The 20,066-nt window shown below is 45.5% G+C and overlaps 1 protein-coding gene and 1 long non-coding RNA gene across 11 annotated transcripts in view; one reads left to right on the plus strand and one right to left on the minus strand.

The window, feature by feature from the left end:
• DET1 (DET1 partner of COP1 E3 ubiquitin ligase) overlaps positions 1–10,929 on the minus strand; it is a 31,451-nt gene extending 20,522 nt beyond the window's left edge. For 2 of the 10 annotated variants that reach the window (XM_054531816.2, XM_054531811.2), the window contains exons 1-2: positions 10,792–10,877; positions 4,452–4,623 (exon numbers count right to left, since the gene is read on the minus strand). In XM_054531816.2, the coding sequence (XP_054387791.1) occupies positions 4,452–4,498 (47 nt within the window). In that variant the 5' untranslated portion in view covers positions 4,499–4,623; positions 10,792–10,877. The other 8 variants (XM_063716299.1, XM_063716296.1, XM_002825788.5 and 5 more) reach the window with 7 other exon arrangements.
• LOC134760221 (uncharacterized) lies at positions 10,883–11,318 on the plus strand. Its single transcript, XR_010137237.1, has 2 exons — positions 10,883–11,093; positions 11,212–11,318. It is a non-coding gene; the product is annotated as an uncharacterized LOC134760221 (long non-coding RNA).
• The last annotated feature ends 8,748 nt before the right edge of the window (positions 11,319–20,066 follow it).

The following is a 20,066-nucleotide window of genomic DNA, read 5'->3' on the forward strand; positions in this document are numbered from 1 at the left end:
ATAATATTCAAAATGTCTAGGATACAATCCAAAATCATTCAGCATATGAAGTACTAGGAAAAAACTCAATCTAGAAAAGACAAATGACAGACACCAATGTTGAGATGCTACAAAAGTTGGAATTCTCCGAGAAAGATTTTGAAGTACCTACTATAAAAATGTTCCAATAAGTAATCACAAACACTCTTGAAGTGATGGGAAAACAAAGTCTCAGCTAAGAAACAGAAGATAGTTCTTAAAGATCCAGATAAGAAGTTTAGAGCTGAAAAGCAATAACCAGCATACAAAACTCTTCTAGCTTCCATAGAATCTAGTAAAATTTCTTTTAAGAACTTAAAAACAATTCTGAAAAAGAATAAAAAACTCACTGATAGGTTCAAGGGCAGAATGAAGTCATCAGAGAAATGAGTCAGTCACCCTGAAGATAGATTAGTATACATTACCCAATGTGAACAACAGAGAAAAAAAAAAAAAAAGACTGAAAAAAAGTCAGTAAAGCCTCAGGACCCTAGGGAAAATATCAAAAGGTCTAACACCCTGATCTTGAGGGAGTACAATGCTAAAAAAAAAAAAAAAAATTAAGAAATAATGGCTGTAGTAGTTGGCAGTGGTGGCACACATCCGTAATCCTAGAACTTTGGGAGGCTGAGGTGGGCAAATTGCTTGAGCCCAGGAGTTCAAGACCAGCCCGGGCAACATGGCAAAACCCCATCTCTACTAAAAATACAAAAAGTAGCCGGGCACAGTGGTGTGCACATGTAGTCACAGCTACTCAGGAGGCTCAGGTGGGAGGATCACTTGAGCCTGGGAGGCAGAGGCTGAAGTGAGCTGAGATCACGCCACTGCACTCCAGCCTGGGCAATGGAGTGAGACTCTGTCAAAAGAAAAGAAAGGAAGGAAGGGGAAAAATAGAAAGATGAAAGGAAGGAAGGAAGGAAAGAAGAAAGGAAGGGAGAGAGGAACAAATGAAGGGAGAAAGGAAAGAAGCAAGGGAAGGAGGAAGGAAACTTCCCAAATTTGGCTAAAGATATAAACCCCAAATTCAAAAGGTTCAGAGACCCCCCCCCCAAATTCAGGAAGTTCAGAGACCCTCAAATATGATAAATCCAAAGAAATCCATGCCCAGACACATCGTAGCTAAAATGGAAAAAACTAAAAGATATACAGTAAAAATCTCTAAAGTAATCAGACAGAAACCATGTGTCACCTATAAAGGCACAACAATTCAAATGTCTGTAGATTTCTCATCAGAAACCATGGAAGTCAGAAAGAAGTGGAACAACATTTTTTAAGTGCTGAAAGATCTGCCTCTGTTTCATCATTCAAGTCTCAGCTAAAATAGTACCTCCCCAGAAATCTTCCCCAGCCACCTTACTTCTGCCCACATGAATCTACTGATATACACTATTTTATTAATGGTCTTTATCTCTTCCTGAAATTAAATTATTTGTTTACCTTTTTATTATCTGTCCCCCCATATCAGAGAGCAGGGAACTGGTCTAATTCCTTGCTGTATTCCCAGCACCTAGGAGAAGGGACAGTTAAGCACTCATAAATATGTTAAAATGAATTAATGGAGCAACAATTGACATGAGCCTTGAAGAATAAGAATACACTAAACAAAGTAAAAGAGGAACAAACCGGCCGGGTGCAGTGGCTCACGCCTGTAATCCCAGCACTTTGGGAGGCCGAGGTGGGGAGATCACAATGTCAGGAGTTCAAGACCAGCCTGGCCAACATAGTGAAATTCCATCTCTACTAAAAATACAAAAATTAGCTGGGCATGGTGGCGGGGACTCCAGCTACTCAGGAGGCTGAGGCAGGAGAATTGCTTGAACCTGGGAGGCAGAGGTTGCAGTGAGTCAAGATTGTACCACTGCACTCCAGCCTGGGCAACAGAGCAAGATTCCATCTCAAAAAAAAAAAAAAAAAAAAGGAACAAACCAGATAAAAAGGTACCTAAAAGACTAAAAGACACATTTTAAAAAAGCATGACATGGCACATTTGGGAAACAGAGCAATTTCAAGTGGTTAGAGCACAGGAAGCACAGAGTGAGTGAGAAGAGAGGCCTAGAAAAAGACTGGAAAGCAGGGGAGCGATTGGATCCAATCTGTATTTTAAAACATACACACAGTGAGGTATTTATTCGTATTCTGTCTCCTTCTGAAAAGGTTCCAAGTGCCTTATATAAGTATATATAATACCCAGTCAAGTTAAAAATGTACATACCTCCATGACTGAGCAAGTTTCTCAAACTGCTAGTCACACCTCATTAACAGAGCCTTGGATCAATTTAGTGAAGTCTTACTGACATTTTAAAAAATGAAATACAAGAATATAGAAAGTATCAAGCTATCATATATTGCAATGGTAAGCACTGTTTTGTACAACGTTTATTTCAATTATATTGGAGTTACATGCACTGAGTAAAGACATAAAATGTATACTGATCTAGACTAGAGCAAGGGTCTACAAACTACTGCCTTTGGCCCAAATCTAGCCCACCTCTCACCTCCTGGTTTTTTTGGGGTCTCACTCTGTCACCCAGGTTGGAGTACAGTGGCACCACCATGGACCTCCCTGGCTTAAGTGACCCTTCTGCCTTAATCTCCCAAAGTGCTAGGATTACAGGCATGAGCCACCACGCCTGACCCACACCTCCCAGTTTTTGTAAATAAAATTTCACTGGAACCCTGCCATATGCAATCATTTACATATTGCTTTTGCCCTACATAGGCAGAGTTGAGCAGCTGAGATGAAGATCTTACTTATGTTTATGGCCCTCATTAGATGGTGACATCCCACCGACCACTACGCAAACACTATATTCTGTATGCTCATCACAGTGTTTGACACATGGTAAGCCTCCCTTCTTGAACACTGGACCTGTCTAACGGGAAGTTCTGTGCCAACTCAGGCATCTACAGGGACTATTCCCTCTGCCTGTAATGCATTTCCCCTGGCCCTTGCTGTAACTTCTCAAGTTGCAGCTTCAGTGCAGTCTCCTTTAGGAAGTGTTCCCTGACCATCCTATCTAAAACAGGACTCCCATTATTATTATATTTTGTCTTTTCCATAGTAATCGTTGCAAGTTGTATTTATACTTTCATTTGCGTGGTTGTGTTTAATGTTTGATTCCCTTGCTAACCTGTACTCTCCAGACAGGAAGTAACCAGGTCTACCTTGGTCATGTGGTATTCTCAGAGCCTAGCACTGGGACTGGCACACGGTAGGCATTTGGTACCTTATGGAATGAAAGAAGAAAGCCTGACTGAATTGGGACACTTGTAATGCCCAACCTGGTTTTTTACTAACTCTGTTTTTAGACTCTCCCTTAGCTCAGAGAGCCAGACAGACTCCATCTTGGCTCTTTCACTGGCAGCCCCTTCCTCAAGGACTTAACTTGTGCAAGCTGACTCCCAGCACATCCAAGAATGCAATTAACTGATAAGATACTATGGCAAGCTATATCCGCAGTCCCCAAGAATTCATCTGATTGATAATGCCCAAAGCCCCACGTCTATCATCTGCTAATAGTCTTAAAGCCCCTGCACCTGGAACTGTTTACTTTCCTGTAGCCATTTATCTTTTTAAATTTTTGACTACCTAACTTCTGTAAAATTGTTTTAACTAGACCCCCCCGCCTTCCTAAACCAAGGTATAAAAGTTAATCAAGCCCCTTCCTCGGGGCCGAGAGAATTTTGAGCATTAGCCATCTCTCGGTTGCCGGCTAATAAAGGACTCTTAATTCATCTCAAAGTACGGTGTTTTCTCTAACACCCCGGGTACAACATAATGGAGGCCCCAGTGAGAAATTAATGCCACCGGGCAAGAGCTGGTCTCGCTCTGGGCTCCCCCGGAAGGACGGCCGGCTCGGAGGGGGTCGCCACCTGAGGAAACAATTTTCAGGTCCCCAAAGAGTGACCACCTTCCAGAGGAGAGCGGATCGACTACCATGTCAGTGCCCTAAAATTCAACATCTGAGTCCTCAGCTTCTCACCCCAGGGTCAGGTAGGTCAGATTTGACTTTGTTCTAGTTCTGGTAAGAGGGAAGTGGCCCTGATGAGGGCATCCCTCTTTTGACTCAGCCCGTTACTCTAGGACGCTAGTGGGTTGAGCCTTGGTTTTCTGGTAGGCACCTTTGTGTCCTGGTTTAGGTGGGAAGTGGTCCTGATGAGGCCCCTCCCTTGGACTTAGCTGAAGACCCAGGATGCTGGGGAGCTGAGCCTTGGTTTCTGACAGACCGCTCTCTCGCTCGCGCTCTCTCTGTCTCTGTTTCTCTCTCATCTTTCTCTTATTCAAGTTTCTTGGAGAATCTCCAGGAAAGAAAAAAAAAAACTGTTATAAACTCTGTGTGAGTGGTGAGTGTCTGTGGGAGGACAAAGGCTTGCATTTGTCTTCCAGTTTGTAGCTCCATGGCGAAAGCTACAGAGTTGGAGTGGGCCCTCACCTGTGGTTCTGGGGTGACCTCATAAGATTTAAGGCAGCATCAGGCATAGCTCGATCCAAGCCAGGGGTTTATACCGGCCTGCCAATGCTAAGAAGAGCCCAAGTCCCCTCAGGGGGAGCGGCCAGGTGGGCATCTGACTGATCCCATCACGGGAAGCCCTCCCTTTGTCTGCCTACAAAAAAAAAAAAAACAGAAAAAACTGTCAAAACTGTTTACCTGCCCTAGGGTCAAATTGTTTGTTTTATGTTTATTGTTCTGTTTAGTGTTTATTGTCTGTTTAGTGGTTGTTAAGGTTTTGCATGTCAGGACATTGGTATTGCCCAAGACGTCTGGGTAAAAACTTCTTCAAGGTCCTTAGTGCTGATTTTTTGTCATAAGAGGTTAAATTTCTCGTCAGTCATTCAGGCTGGCCACCACAGTCCTGTCTTTTCTGCCAGAGGCAAGTCAGGTGTTGTTACAGGAATGAGTGTGAAGAACATTCATCTGATTGAAATTTCTGGCACCATGGAAGTTGTGGGCATTTAGATTGCCATACCCCACATCCAAGTCATTGGACCTCCTCTAGATTAAACTGATGGTGGGTTCAAAACAGCCACCCTGCAGATTTCCTTGCTCACCTTTTTTGTCATTCTGTAACTTTTCCTGTGCCCTTAAATAGAACACTGTGTAGGGAAACCTATGCCCATCATGCTTTACTTCATTTAGACTCCTACTCTGTTCCCCTGTGGCTACTCTCATCTTAAAAATGACCTGAGTGGTCACTTTCCCCCTCATGCCTGCCCCCTACCCCGCACATTTCATTTTCTGGTGTGACAGCAAGTTCAGGGTCTCCAGGACTTGGCTCTGCTCTCACTCCTTGAACCCTTGAAAGAAAGAGCTAAATTTAAACTATTCGCCTTTGAGTGGAGACACCAAAGGTATTTAGGGTACAGATCTAGAAGAAGAGGGAGAACGCCTAGATCCAACTGACCCAGGAGACCTCAGGCTGGCCTCTAGTCCCCCTCCCTCAATCTTAAAGCCACAGCAATGTGGCAAGTGGCATTAGCTGTTGTGATTTTTCTGTTCTTTCTGATTAATTCTGTTTTTCTGATATTCCAGCTCCCCAGGGAGTGAGTTTCTCTGTCCATGTTGGATCTGATATCTCTGCTCAAATTCTGTTAAATTGCCTTCTAAAAAAATAAATAAATAAAAATGGGAAACACTTCCTCCCAGCCTTTTAAGGGTTGGAGCCCCCTCCAATGTATGCTGGAAAATTTTTCTCTTGGTTTTTCAGAGAATTACAGAGTCTGCCTTTAAAAAGGCAAGCTCCGGACACTATGTGAAGTAGAATGGCCAAGGTTTGGAGTTGGGTGGCCCTCTAAAGGATCATTGAATCCTACAATTGTTCAAGCCATGTGGCAGGTTGTTACCGGAAGTCCCGGCCACCCTGATCAGTTTCCCTGTATCAATCAATGGTTAAGTTTGATTAGAAATCCTCCTCCATGGCTCCATGCATGTGTCATTCACAATTCCACCTCCAAAGTCCTCCTGAACCAGGCCGTGTTTTCACCTCGACCCTCAGCCCGTTCGGCTCCCCCAGTTTTGCCTCCCTCTGAAGAAGAGGAGAGTCTCCCTCACTCAGTCCCACCACGTTACAACCAGCCTGCTCCCTTGGTGTCATCCGATGTCTCTTCGACGACGTCCCCTGTGGGCTTGCCACCCAATTGCCTCCCAGCTGCAACCACGCTGGGAGAAAGCAGCCCCTCTACTACCACTGAGAGAGGCACAAGTCCCTCCGGGTGACGAGCGCTCAGCCCCCTTCCTGGTTTATGTCCCTTTTTCTACTTTTGACTTGTATAACTGGAAAACCCCTAATCCTCCCTTCTCTGAAAAGCCTCAGGCTTTGACCTCACTGATGGAGTCCGTGCTCCAGACCCATCGACCCACCTAGGATGACTGCCAACAGCTCCTTTTAACTCTCTTTACCTCTGAGAAGAGGGAGCGTATCTGAAGAGAGGCCAGAAAACACTTCCTTGCATCAGCCGGTAGGCCTGAGGAGGAAGCTAGAGACTTCCTGGAGGAGGTCTTTCCCTCCACCCGGCCTAACTGGGACCCAAATTCTTCAGGTGGAAGGAGAGCTTTGGACGATTTTCACCGATATCTCCTCAAGGGTATTAAAGGAGCCGCTCAGAAGTCCGTAAACTTGTCTAAGATAAATGAAGTTGTCCAGGGGCCTGATGAGTCACCAGGAGCATTTTTAGAACGTCTCCAGGAGGTTTATCAGATTTATACCCCTTTTGACCTGGCAGCTCCCGAAAATAGCCGTGCTCTTAATTTGGCATTTGTGGCTCAGGCAGCCACGGACATTAAAAGAAACCTCCAGAAACTGGAAGGATTTACTGGGATAAATATCAGTCAGCTTTTAGAAATAGCCCAGAAGGTTTTTGACAATCGAGAGTATGAAAAACAGAAAGAAGCAACACAGGCAGCTGAAAAGGCCGCTGATAAAGCCTATAAAAGATAAGCAAAAATCTTAGTAATGGCTATCCAAGAGGGCAGAAAGGAAAGGCCCCCATTCCAGAAAAAACGGCCAAGGAACCTCGGGTTCCCGCCAGAAAAGTAAAAGAGGTGAACAGGCCTCTCTAGGAAAAAACCAATGTGCCTATTGCAAACAGACTGGGCACTGGAAAAAGGAATGCCCACTACTGCCACAAGAAAAGTCAGAAAACAAAAAGGTTCTCACCCTGCCCACAACAGAAGAGCCTGATTGATGGGGCCGTGAGATACTGTCGCCTCTGGATATTGGGGTTTGCGGAGATTGCAAAGCCCTTGTATACTGCTATAAGAGGTAATGGCCCATTGATTTGGACAGACACCGAAGAACAGGCTTTTCAAAATCTGAAAAAGGCTTTAACTGAAGCCCCTGCTTTAGCCCTCCCAGATACCTCAAAGCCTTTTCATCTGTTTGTCCATGAGAGCCAGGGAGTTGCTAAGGGGGTGCTTACTCAGACTTTAAGACCTTGGAGATGACCAATGGTTTATTTATCTAAGAGGCTGGATCCTGTGGCCTCTGGATGGCCAAGTTGCCTGTGAGCCAGCCATAGCAGGTACAGCAAGCCTAGTCCAAGAAACTGATAAGTTAACTCTGGGCCAAGATTTAACCCTTATAGCTCCTCATGCTGTAGAGGCTTTACTACAAAGTGCTTCAGGTAAATGGATGTCAGTCAAATGCTCGCATTTTACAATATCAGAGTTGTTGAATCAGCCTCGTTTGACTTGCTCTCCCACATGGTGTTTAAATCCAGCTACTATCCATGACTGTTAGGAACTGTTAGAAACTACTGAAACTGGCCAACCCGATCTTCAAGATGTGCCCCTAGATAAGGCGGACGCTGCTGTGTTCACAGACGGTAGCAGCTTTCTCAAGCAGGGAGTATGAAAGGCCGGTGCACCTGTTACCACGGAGACAGATGTGTTGTGGGCTCAGGCTTCACCAGCAAACACCTCAGCACAAAAAGCTAAACTGATCACTCTCACTCAGGCTCTCTGATGGGGTAAGGATAAATGTATTAACATTTACGCTGACAGCAGGTACACCTTTGCTACTGTGCATGTACATGGAGCCATCTATCAGGAGCACGGGCTACTCACCTCAGCAGGAAAGCCTATCAAAAACAGATCAAGCAGCTCTCCGATGCACAATCTGTGCCCAGGTAAATGCCAAGCAAGGTCCTAAACCCAGCCCTGGCCACCGTCTCTGAGAAAACTCGCCAGAAGAAAAGTGGGAAATTGACTTTACAGAAGTAAAACCACACCAGGCTAGGTACAAATACCTTCTAGTACTAGTAGACAACTTCTCCGGATGGACTGAAGCATTTGCTACCAAAAATGAAGCTGCCAATATGGTAAAGTTCCTACTCAATAAAATCATCCCTCAATACGGGCTGCCTGCTGCCGTAGGGTCTGATAATAGACCTGCCTTCACCTCGCCCATAGCTCAGTGGGTCAGTAAGGTGTTAAACATTCAGTGGAAGCTCCAGTGTGCCTATCGACCCCAGAGCTCTGGGCAGGTAGAATGCATGAACCGCACCCTAAAAAAACACTCTTACAAAATTAATTTTAAAAATCGGTAAAAATTGGGTAAGTCTCCTTCCTTTAGCCCTACTTAGAGTAAGGTGCACCCCTTATCGGGCTAGGTTCTCGCCTTTTAAAATCATGTATGGGAGGGCGCCGCCTATCTTGCTTAAGCTAAGAGATGCCCAACTGGCAGAAATATCACAAGCTAATTTATTACAGTACCTACAGTCTCCCCAACAGGTACAAGATATCATCCTGCCACTTGTTCAAGGAAACCATCCCAATCCAATTCCTAACCAGATGGGGCCCTGCCATTTGTTCCAGCCAGGAGAACTAGTGTTTGTTAAAAAGTTCCAGAAAGAAGGACTCACTCCTGCTTAGAAAAGACCTCAAACCATCATCCTCACAATGCCAATGGCTCTGAAGGTGGATGGCATTCCTGCTTAGATTCATCACTCCCGCATCAAAAAAGCCAACAGAGCCCAACTAAAAACATGGGTCCCCAGGCCTGGGTCAGGCCCCTTTTAAAACTGCACCTAAGTCAGGACATGTATTTGCAAACACCACTTGGAGGGCCGGTACCTCCAAGGAAGTCTCCTTTGCAGTTGATTTTATGTATACTGTTCCCAAAGCCAGCCCATACCCACGAAGAGCAACACAATCTGCTGGTCCCAAAAGCAGGAACTGTCAACCTTGTAGCAGAATTTGGACACTCCAGGAGCCAAACTGGATGTGGAAGCATCAAAGGTGCAGAAAAAGAACTCCAAAATGTTGACTTTTACCTCTGTCCTGGGAATCACCCTGACGCTAGCTGTCGAGATATTTATCAGTTTTTCTGCCCTGATTGGACATGTGTAACTTTAGCCACCCATTCTAGGGGATCAACCAGATCTTCATTCCATAACTTGTGCTTCTCATCCTAAATTATGTACTAAAAAAAATTGTAATCCTCTTACAATAATATTATGGCATGTCATGGAAATTAACATTTTATATCCCAGGATTTGATGTTGGGACTATGTTCACCATCCAAAAAAAAAATCCTGGTCTCATGGAGCCCACCCAAGCCAATCTGGCCTTTAACTGCTCTAGGTGACCCTGTGTTCCAGAAACCCCCTGACAAAGTTGATTTAACTGTTCCTCCACCATTCTTAGTCATAAAAGATATACTCCAAAAAGTTCGAGAAAATCTAGATAGGCACCAACAGGAACGAGAAAATAACATCCCCTGGTATCAAAACATGTTCAACTGGAACCCCTGGCTAACTGCTTTAATCACTGGGTTAGCTGGACCTCTCCTCATCATACTATTAAGTTTAATTTTTAGGCCTTGTATATTAAATTGGTTTTTTAATTTTGTAAAACAATGCATAGCTTCTGTCAAACTTATGTATCTTAAGACTCAATATAACCCCCTTGTTATAACTGAGGAATCAATGATTTGAGTCCCCAAAAACACAAGTGGGGAATGTAATGCCCAACCTGGTTTTTACTAACTGTTTTTAGACTCTCCCTTAGCTAAGAGAGCCAGACAGACTCCATCTTGGCTCTTTCACTGGCAGCCCCTTCCTCAAGGACTTAACTTGTGCAAGCTGACTCCCAGCACATCCAAGAATGCAATTAACTGATAAGATACTACGGCAAGCTATATCCGCAGTCCCCAAGAATTCATCTGATTGATAATGCCCAAAGCCCCGTGTCTATCACCTTGTAACAGTCTTAAAGCCCCTGCACCTGGAACTGTTTAATTTCCTGTAACCATTTATCTTTTTAGCTTTTTGACTACCTAACTTCTGTAAAATTGTTTTAACTAGACCCCCCCTCCCCTTCCTAAATCAAGGTATAAAAGTTAATCAAGGCCCTTCCTCGGGCAGAGAGAATTTTGAGCGTTAGCCATCTCTCAGTCGCCGGCTAATAAAGGACTCTTAATTCGTCTCAAAGTGTGGCATTTTCTCTAACACCCCTGGGTACAACACACTAACTCACTGTGTGGTACTAAGTCCTTTACCCTTGCTGGGTCTCAGTTTCCCTATGAGAGAAGGTGCACGTGTCCCTCAATTCCTTGCGATGGCCTCTAAACCAGAAGGGGATGCCAAGGGGCGGGCACACATACCCAAAGGGGCGCCCCCGGAAAGAAAAGCCTGGGGCGGGGCCTCAATGGGAAGAGAATTCTGGAGGAGGGCGGGGGCCGTGGGGCCTCTGGGCATCAGCGTCATGCGGGGAGGAGCCTGCCGGGGAGGGTCTGATGGGCTTGGAGGCTGGGCCAAAAATGGTAAGTCCTCACCTGTCTGGTCCGGGCTCAAAGAGCCAGGGCGCAGGATGCCCCAGCCTGCTCCGTGCGCGCCTCCCCCTGCCCCGCCCCCGCCATGCCCCAGGACTCCGGCGCCCGTGGCTGCAGGTTCCCGTTTCCGCCAGCCACCGGAACTGTGGCCCAGCAAAAAGGGAAGTAGGGGAGAGCGCGGCACTGTTCGGCCAACACTAAGAGACGGGTACAGCGCACCCTGGTGCCCGGAGGAAGGATCGAAGCCGTAGAGGCTCCGTGGCTCCGAAGGAAGAATTAAAATGGCGCCTAACCTGGCAGTCTCTGTGAGTTCCAATGGCAGTGTCTCTGCACCTGCTGGGCACATTTGAAAAAATATGAATAGAATTAATTTTTCACCTATTGATTAGATGCTGAGAAACTTCCTACTCTGTTATCTTCTAGATGGCGAGCACCTTGAAGACTGAGATTGTATTGATCATCTCCGACTAACAAGGAATTTGCCTTGCTAGTTTTAAGATGGAGTTGATTTTAAAATCGTGTCACTCTGACTCTCGTAGGCTCCTGCTTCCCTAACAAAAAGATCTTCAACATCATTAATTGTCAGAGAAATGCAAATCAAAACAATGAGATACTACTTCATACCCCTTAGGATGGCTATAATATCTTTAAAAGGAAGATATCACATACTGGTGAGGAGGTGGAGAAATCAAAAGCCTCATACGCTGCTGCTGGGATGGGTGCAGTCATTTTCATGTGCGTCCGTGTGAAGAGACCACCAAACAGGCTTTGTGTGAGCAATAAAGCTGTTTATTTCACCTGGGTGCAGGTGGGCTGAGTCCAAAAAGAGAGTCAGCGAAGGGAGATAAGGGTGGGGCCGTTTTATAGGATTTGGGTAGGTAAAGAAAATTACAGTCAAAGGGGGGTTTGTTCTCTGGCGGGCAGGAGTGGGGGTCGCAAGGTGCTCAGTGGGGGTGCTTTTTGAGCCAGGATGAGCTAGAAAAAGGACTTCCACAAGGTAATGTCATCACTTAAGGCAAGGACCGGCCATTTACACTTCTTTTGTGGTGGAATGTCATCAGTTAAGGTGGGGCAGGGCATATTCACTTCTTTTGTGATTCTTCAGTTACTTCAGGCCATCTGGGCTTATACGTGCAAGTCACAGGTGATGCGATGGCTTGGCTTGGGCTCAGAGGCCTGACATTCCTGCCTTCTTATATTAATAAGAAAAATAAAACAAAATAGTGTTGAAGTGTTGGGGCAGTGAAAATTTTTGGGGGGTGCTATGGAGAGAGAATGGGTGATGTTTCTCAGGGCTGCTTCAAGTGGGATTAGGGGTGGTGTGGGAACCTAGAGTGGGAGAGATTAAGCTGAAGGGAGGTTTTTTGGTAAGGGGTGATATTGTGGGGATGTTAGAAGAAACATTTGTCGTATAGAATGATTGGTGATGGCCTGGATGTGGTTTTGGATGAATTGAGAAACTAAATGGAATAACAGAAGGAGAAAAACAGGTATAAAAGGTCTAAGAATTGGGATGACTCAGGATATCTGATTAGAGAGTGCCTAAGGAGATTCAGCATAGTCCTGCCAGCAAAGATTATTTATTTACTTCAAGAGTTAAGAGTGGCAGTTTGGGGATAGCACCAGGAGATATCAGCTGTGATGGCTTGGAAAAACAGTGTAAACCAGCAGTGTAGACAAGAGCAGGGCATGTATGAGTAGTTGAGAATGGTGAATAGGAGTATGACTAGACAGAAGATAGTAGGGATGACAAGTTTTTTTGGGGCACAGTCTAAGTTGGTCTGGTGTCTGGAATGAGACTGGGGCCTAATAAAAAGGAACGTCTATACAGGAGCTTAAATGGTCTGTACCCTGTAGCATTCCGAGGACAGGCCTGAATTCTGAGAAGGGAAAGTGGTAAAAGTATTATCCAGTCCTTTTTAAGTTGGTGGCTGAGCTTGGTGAGGTGTGTTTTTAAAAGACCTTTAGTCCATTCTACTTTTCTTAAAGACAGAGGACCATAAGGGATATAAAGGTTTCACTGAATACTTGGCTGAAAAACTACTTGGCTGATTTCACTAATAAAGGCTCGTCTGTTATCAGACTGTATTGAGGTGGGAAGGCTAAACCAAGGAATTATGTCTGACAGAAGGGAAGAAATTACTGCGGTGGCCTTCTCAGACCCTGTAGGAAAGGCCTCTACCTATCCAGTGAAAGTATCTGCCTAGACTAAGAGGTATTTTAGTTATCTGACTCAGGGCATGTTGAGTAAAGCTAATTTGCCAGTCCTGGGTGGGGCAAATCCTCGAGCTTGATGTGTAGGGAAGGGATGGGGCCTGAATAATCCCTGAGGAGTAGTAGAATAGCAGATGGAACACTGAGAAGTTATTTCCTTGAGGATAGATTTCCATGATGGAAAGGAAATGAGAGGTTCTAAGAGGTGGGCTAGTGGCTTGTACTATAGCATAACCTGCCTTTGCTGGTGTGTAGCGATTAGGCCTGGTGGAACAGCCATCAATAAATCAAGCGTGATCAGGGTGAGGAACAGGAAAGAAGGAAATTTGGGGAAATGGGGTGAATGTCAGGTGGATCAGAGAGATACAGTCATGGGGGTCAGGTGTGGTATCAGGAATAATGTGGGAGGCCTGATTGAAGTCTGGGCCAGGAACAATGGTAATTGTGGGGGACTCAACAAAGAGTGAGTATAGCTGAAGGAGCCAGGAAGCAGAAAGTATAGCATCAGGTATGAGGAAGAAAATAGATTTTGGAAGTTATGAGAACTGTAGAGAGTGAGTTGAGCATAGTTTGTGATTTTGAGGACCTCTAAGAGTATTAGGGCAGCAGCAGTGGCTGCACGGAGACATGATGGCCAGCCTAAAACAGTAAGGTCAAGTTGTTTGGACAAAAAGGCTACAGGACACGATCTTGGTCCTTATGTAAGAATTCCAACTGCACAGCCCTGCACTTTGGCTGTGTGTAATGAAAAGGGTTGGGATGAGTCAGGGAGAGCTAGAGTGGGGGCATTTTCTAAAGCTGTCTTCAAGGAACAGAAGGAGGAGTGGGGAAAGTATTTAGGATCTATGGGGTCAGCTAGGTTTCCTTTTGTGAGTTTATATAATGGTTTTGTTAGGATGGCAAAACCAGGTATCCAAAGGCGAAAGCATCCAACCATGCCCAGGAAGGAAAGGAGTTGTTGTTTTGTAGAAGGGGTTGGGGTTTGAGAGATCAGTCAGACATGATTGGCAGGGAGAGCACGTGTGTTTGTATGAGAATTATGCTGAGATAGGTAACAGATGAAGAAATTTGGGCTTGATTGAAGTAATGGGGGCTGTCTGTGAAGCTTTGTGGCAGTACAGCCTAGGTAATTTGCTGAGCTTGATGGGTGTCAGGGTCAGTCCAAGTGAAAGGAAGAGAGGCTGGGATGAAGGGTGCAAAGGAGTAGTAAAGAAAGCTTGTTTGAGATCCAGAACAGAATAACGGGTTGTGGAGGGAGGTATCGAGGATAGGAGAGTATATGGGCTTGGCACCACCAGGTGGATAGGCAAAACAATTTGGTTGAAAGGTGCAGATCCTGAACTAACTTGTAAAGCTTGTCTGGTTTTAGGACAGGTAAAATGGGGGAATTGTAAGGAGAGTTCATAGGCTTTAAAAGGCCATGCTGTAGCAGGCGAGTGATAACAGGCTTTAATCTTTTCAAAGCATACTGTGGGATGGGATATTGGCATTGAGCGGGGTAAGGGTGATTAGGTTATAATGAGATGGTAAGGGGTGCATGATCGGTCGCCAAGGAGGGAGTAGAGGTATCTTATACTTGTGGGTTAAGGTCGGGGGATACAAGAGGAGGACACAAAGGAGGCTTTGGATTGGGAAGAAGGGTGGCAATGAGATATAGCTGTAGTCCAGGAATAGTCAGGGAAGCAGATAATTTAGTTAAAGTGTCTCAGCCTAATAAGGGAACTGGGCAGGTGGGGATAACTAAAAAGGAGTGCTTAAAAGAGTATTGTCTAAGTTGGCACCAGAGTTGGGGAGTTTTAAGAGGTTTAGAAGCCTGGCCATCAAAATCCACAACAATTATGGAGGCAAGGGAAACAGGCCCTTGAAAAGAAGGTAATGTGGAGTGGGTAGCCTCCATATTGATTAAGAAGGGGACGGGCTTACCTTCCACTGTGAGAGTTACCCGAAGCTCAGCGTCCATGATGATCTAGGGGGCTTCCAAGGCGATCAGGCAGTGTCAGTCTTCAGCCGCTAAGCCAAGAAGATCTGGGAAGAAGTCAGTCAGAGAGCCTTGGGCCAGAGTTCCAGGGGCTCTGGGAGTGGCTGCCAGGTGAGTTGAACAGTCCGATTTTCAGCGGGGTCCCACACAGATGGGACATGGCTTAGGAGGAATCCCGGGCTGCGGGCATTCCTTGGCCCAGTGGCCAGATTTCTGGCACGTGTAGCAAGCTCCTGTGGGAGGAGGTTCTGGAGGAATGCCTGGCCGCTGTGGTTCAGGCCTTTGGAAGTTCTTGTGTGCTGGAGATGTGGCTGAGGTTTGTCTCACAGTGGAGGCAAGGAATTGCAACTTTTTTCTATTATTGTACACCTTGAAGGTGAGGTTAATTAAATCCTGTTGTGGAGTTTGAGGGCCGGAATTTAATTTTTGGAGTTTTATTTAATGTCGGGAGCAGATTGGGTAATAAAATGTATTTTGAGAATAAGACGGCCTTTTGACATTTTAGGGTCTAGGGCTGTAAAGTGTCTCAGGGTTGCTGCCAAACAAGTCATGAACTGGGCTGGATTTTTATATTGGATGAAAAAGAGCCTAAACACTATCTGATTTGGGATAAAGAAAAAGGAGCATTAACCTTGACTATGCCTTTAGCTCCAGCCACCTTTTTAAGAGTAAATTGCTGGGCAGGAGGGGGAGGGCTAGTCACAGAACAAAACTGTAAGCCGGACCAGGTGTGAGGAGGGGAGGTGATAAAAAGATTATAGGGTGGAGGAGCAGAGGCTGAGGAAGAATTGGGACCTAGCTCGGCCTGGTGAGGAGCAGCCTGGGGAGGAAGGGAGAGGTCAGATGGGTCTGTAGAAAAGGAAGATTATAGACTCAGCGATGCTTGGGGTTGGTACTGAGGGGACAGGCAGGAGGGAAAGAAGGAAGATTTGGGACGAGTTGCACTGGGCACAGAGACTAGGAAGGGACTGATGTGTAAAAGAATGCCTGGATGTCAGCACCTCAGACCGTTTGCCTATTTTATGACAAGAATTATTTAGATCTTGCAGGATGGAAAAATTCAAAGTGCCATTTTCTGGCTATTTGGAACTACTGTCGAGTTTGTATTGGAGTCAAGCGGCATTGCAGAAGAAAATAAGGCATTTAGGTTTGAGGTCAGGTGTGAGTTGAAGAGGTTTGAAGTTTTTGAGAACACAGGCCAAGGGAATAGAAGGAGGAATGGAGGGTGGAAGGTTGTCCATAGTGAAGGAAGCAAGCCTAGAGAAAAGAGAGAGTAGAGAAGTGGAGGGAAGGGGTTCGGGGGTTCTTACCTTCCAGAAAAGTGGGAAAAGGGGTTGGGGTGCAGAGATAAGAGGTTGGGGCATGGAAATAAAGGATGGGGTGCAGAAATAAGAGGTTGGGGTGTGGAAATAAGGGATTGGGGTTCAGAGATATAAGAGGTTGGGGTGCAGAAATAAGGGATTGGGGTGCAGAGATATAAGAGGTTGGGGCACAGAAATAAGGGATTGGGGCACAGAGATACGAGGTTGGGGCATGGAAATAAGGGATTGGGGCACAGAGATAAGAGGTTGGGGCGTGGAAATAAGGGATTGGGGGTTTTGCCCCGTAGAAAAGCAGGACTTGCCGCTAAGGGTGAAGGAGAAGGGGTTGAGGGGTACTTGCCCCTCCCCCAGAAAAGCAGAGAAGGGGTAGAGACAAGGAGAGAAGGGCTTGGGGTACTAGCTTCTTCCCCAGAAAAGCGGGACTTGCCGCTAAGGGTGCAGGACCAAGGCAGGCGTCCCTGCATGGTCTGACACCTTTGAAACGTGGTGAATAATCAGAGAGGCATCCCTGCAATGATTAAACACCAAGGGAAGGCTGCCTTCCCAGTCCATGACCGGCGCCAGAGTTTTGGGTCCACGAATCAAACATGTCTCCTTTGTCTCTACCAGAAAATGAAAGGAATTGAAATTAAGAGAAGGGAGAGATTGAAGTGTGGCGCCAAGATTGAAAGGAGAAAGAGGTTGAGGGATATTGAGGGAGGTTGGAGAAGAGAGTAAAAAGAGGCCTCTTACCGGATTTGAAATTGGTGAGATGTTTCTTGGGCTGGTCGGTCTGAGGACCTGAGGTCGTAGGTGGATCTTTCTCATGGAGCAAAGAACAGGAGGACAGGGGATTGATCTCCCAAGGGAGGTCCCCACCCCCCACATCTGGGTCACGGCACCAAATTTCATGCGCGTCCATGTGAAGAGACCACCAAACAGGCTTTGTGTGAGCAATAAAGCTGTTTATTTCACCTGGGTGCAGGTGGGCTGAGTCCAAAAAGAGAGTCAGCGAAGGGAGATAAGGGTGGGGCCGTTTTATAGGATTTGGGTAGGTAAAGGAAAATTACAGTCAAAGGGGGGTTTGTTCTCTGGTGGGCAGGAGTGGGGGGTCACAAGGTGCTCAGTGGGGTGCTTTTTGAGCCAGGATGAGCTAGGAAAAGGATTTTCACAAGGTAATGTCATCACTTTAGGCAAGGACCGGCCATTTACACTTCTTTTGTGGTGGAATGTCATCAGTTAAGGTGGGGCAGGGCATATTCACTTCTTTTGTGATTCTTCAGTTACTTCAGGCCATCTGGGCTTATACGTGCAAGTCACAGGGGATGCGATGGCTTGGCTTGGCTTGGGCTCAGAGGCCTGACAGTCACTGTGGAAAACAGTTTAGCTGTTCCTCAAAAAGTTAAACATGAAGTTACCATTTGACCCAGAAGCACCTCTAGGTATATAACCAAGAGAAATTAAAACGTGTCCACACAAAAACTTGGACACAAATGTTCATAGCGGTATTATTTATAATAGATAACATATGGAAAAAACCTAAGCATCTATCAGTAGATGAATGGATAAACAAAAGGCGGTATATCCATACAATAGAATATTATTCAGCATTAAAAGAGGATGAAGTACTGATACTTGCCACAACAAGATGGACCTTGAAAACCTTCTGCTGAGTGAAAGAAGCCAGTCACAAGAGGTCACATATTGTATTACTCCATTTATATGAAACATCCAGAACAGACAAATCTGTAGAGACAGAAAGTAGATGAGTGGTTGCTGGGGGTAAGGGAAAAGGGGAATAAGAAGTTATTGCTAGTGGGTATGGGGTTTCTTTTTGGGATGATGAAAAATGTACTGAATTAGATAATGGCAATGGTTACACACTTCTGTTAATATACTAAAACCTTCTGAATTGTATATTTTTAAATGGTGAATTGTGTAGAGTATGTCTCAATTTAAAAAAAAAAAAAAGGAACAGTTCTAATTTTTGGATTGTCCCCAGCTTTGTGGCTGCAATGGTCTGTGGAGCCAGCCCTGAGTGGGCTGCAGTCCTCCCACTTCTCCATTCAGCCTGTCAGATGCTGCTCTTCTTCAAGGTTCAGCCCAACACCCTCTCACCCCTCCACAGCCCACCCTTCCCCACCTCTGCCCACCTTGGGGAAGCCTTCTGATTTCTTGCAGGGGAGCCTTCCCTTGAGGAGTGTAGTGGTTTAAGCCAAAAGCATTCTGGGACACAGTTCATTGTACTTTTCTCTCTACTTTTGTATACATTTGAAACTTTCCATAATAACAGCAAAAAGGACTCTCCCCTCCAGCCTGCCCGGCCCTCAAGCAGCTTGTGTATATCTTCGTAGATAAGTTTACATTCATGATTGGCCTACATGAAGATAAAACAAGAAGAAGAATTCCCTCTGCTGGAGTATAGACCCACACTGCCCTTTTCCCAGCATTGTGGTAACAGGAGAATAGAATAGGGCCTATGCCTTCTCTTATCTAATGATCCTTGGCTTGTAAGTTTTTTCCCAAAGAGACTACACCTTTTATATTTGTATTTTTTTAAAGGCAGGTGAGTTGCCTTTGCAAATCCTTTGCCCATTTTTCCACTGGGATTATTTTTCTTATTGATTTACAGGAGCTATTTATATATTCTGGATATTGATCTTTTGTTGGGACTGCAAACATTTTTTTCCCTGTGTGAGGCTTATCTTTAATTTTTAACCATATTTCTAGTGATGTCTTTAAAATGCTCTGACCTTCCGTTACTGTTCTTGTTATTTGTCAGTTTAAGGCAGGGTCCCATGTAAGAGTCCATCACTGTACTTCCTGGAAAATCTGCTAGTGATAAAGGAGGCCAAAGCTTGTCTTCCCTCCTTGCCTTTTTCAGGAAGTGGATTTCATTTCATTCTTCCAGCTCTTATTGCTACCATAGTACAACGGGGTTAAAGGGGCAATCAGAGGCAAGATGACGACTGCATTGTGAGTCACTGCAAGGACTTTGCCTTCAATTCAGAGTAAGATAAGGAGCCAGGGAGGGCATTGAGCAGAGGAGTAGCTATAGCAATAGCCTAGGCAAGAGATGGCAGTGGCTTGGATTGGGGTGATAGAGGTGGAGGTGGTGAGAAATGGTCAGATTTGGGGTGCATATTGAGGACACAGCCAATAGGCCTTGCCAGTGGATTAGATCAGCAGTGTGAGAGAAAAGAGACAAGGATATCCCAAGGTTTTTGGCCTAAGTAACTGTGTCTACTTTTGCTCAAAAAGTAATCAAGTATTTGGGCTAAAAGTTAAGTCAGCTCCACAAATACAGAGACCATCTCTGTTTTGTGACTACTGATCCCCAAGCTACCACAGTGACAGGTACATAAGCACTCAGTAAATATTCATGGAATGCTAAATAACAATCTTTTGTACAAATGGGCGGCATCGGTGGTATAGGCTTCAAGCACACCAGAGGACCCATTTTATTTCCACAGCCCTTTGGCATCCATCTCAACTGTCCCAGCTTCTCATTCCTGGCCCTCCCTTCCATTGTCATCTCACCCTAGGAAGAGCGCTAAGTCCCCCACTGTATCCCCCATGTTCCTGCCTCCTCCATCCTTCTCATGCAGGGTGCCCCGGGGAGTGGGAAGATGGAGTGACAGGCAGTGGGGCCCGAAGGACCAGAGAGCTTTCTCTTCACTCATTTCAGTCCTCCTGTGGTTCTTCTGCCAAGGCTTTTAGCAACTCTGCTCACTATCTGCATTAGCCACAAGAGGAGCGGATGGGAACAAAAGCAGGATGAGAGG

Source organism: Pongo abelii, chromosome 16 (assembly GCF_028885655.2).
Source record: "Pongo abelii isolate AG06213 chromosome 16, NHGRI_mPonAbe1-v2.0_pri, whole genome shotgun sequence".
Taxonomy (NCBI): Eukaryota; Metazoa; Chordata; class Mammalia; order Primates; family Hominidae; genus Pongo; species Pongo abelii.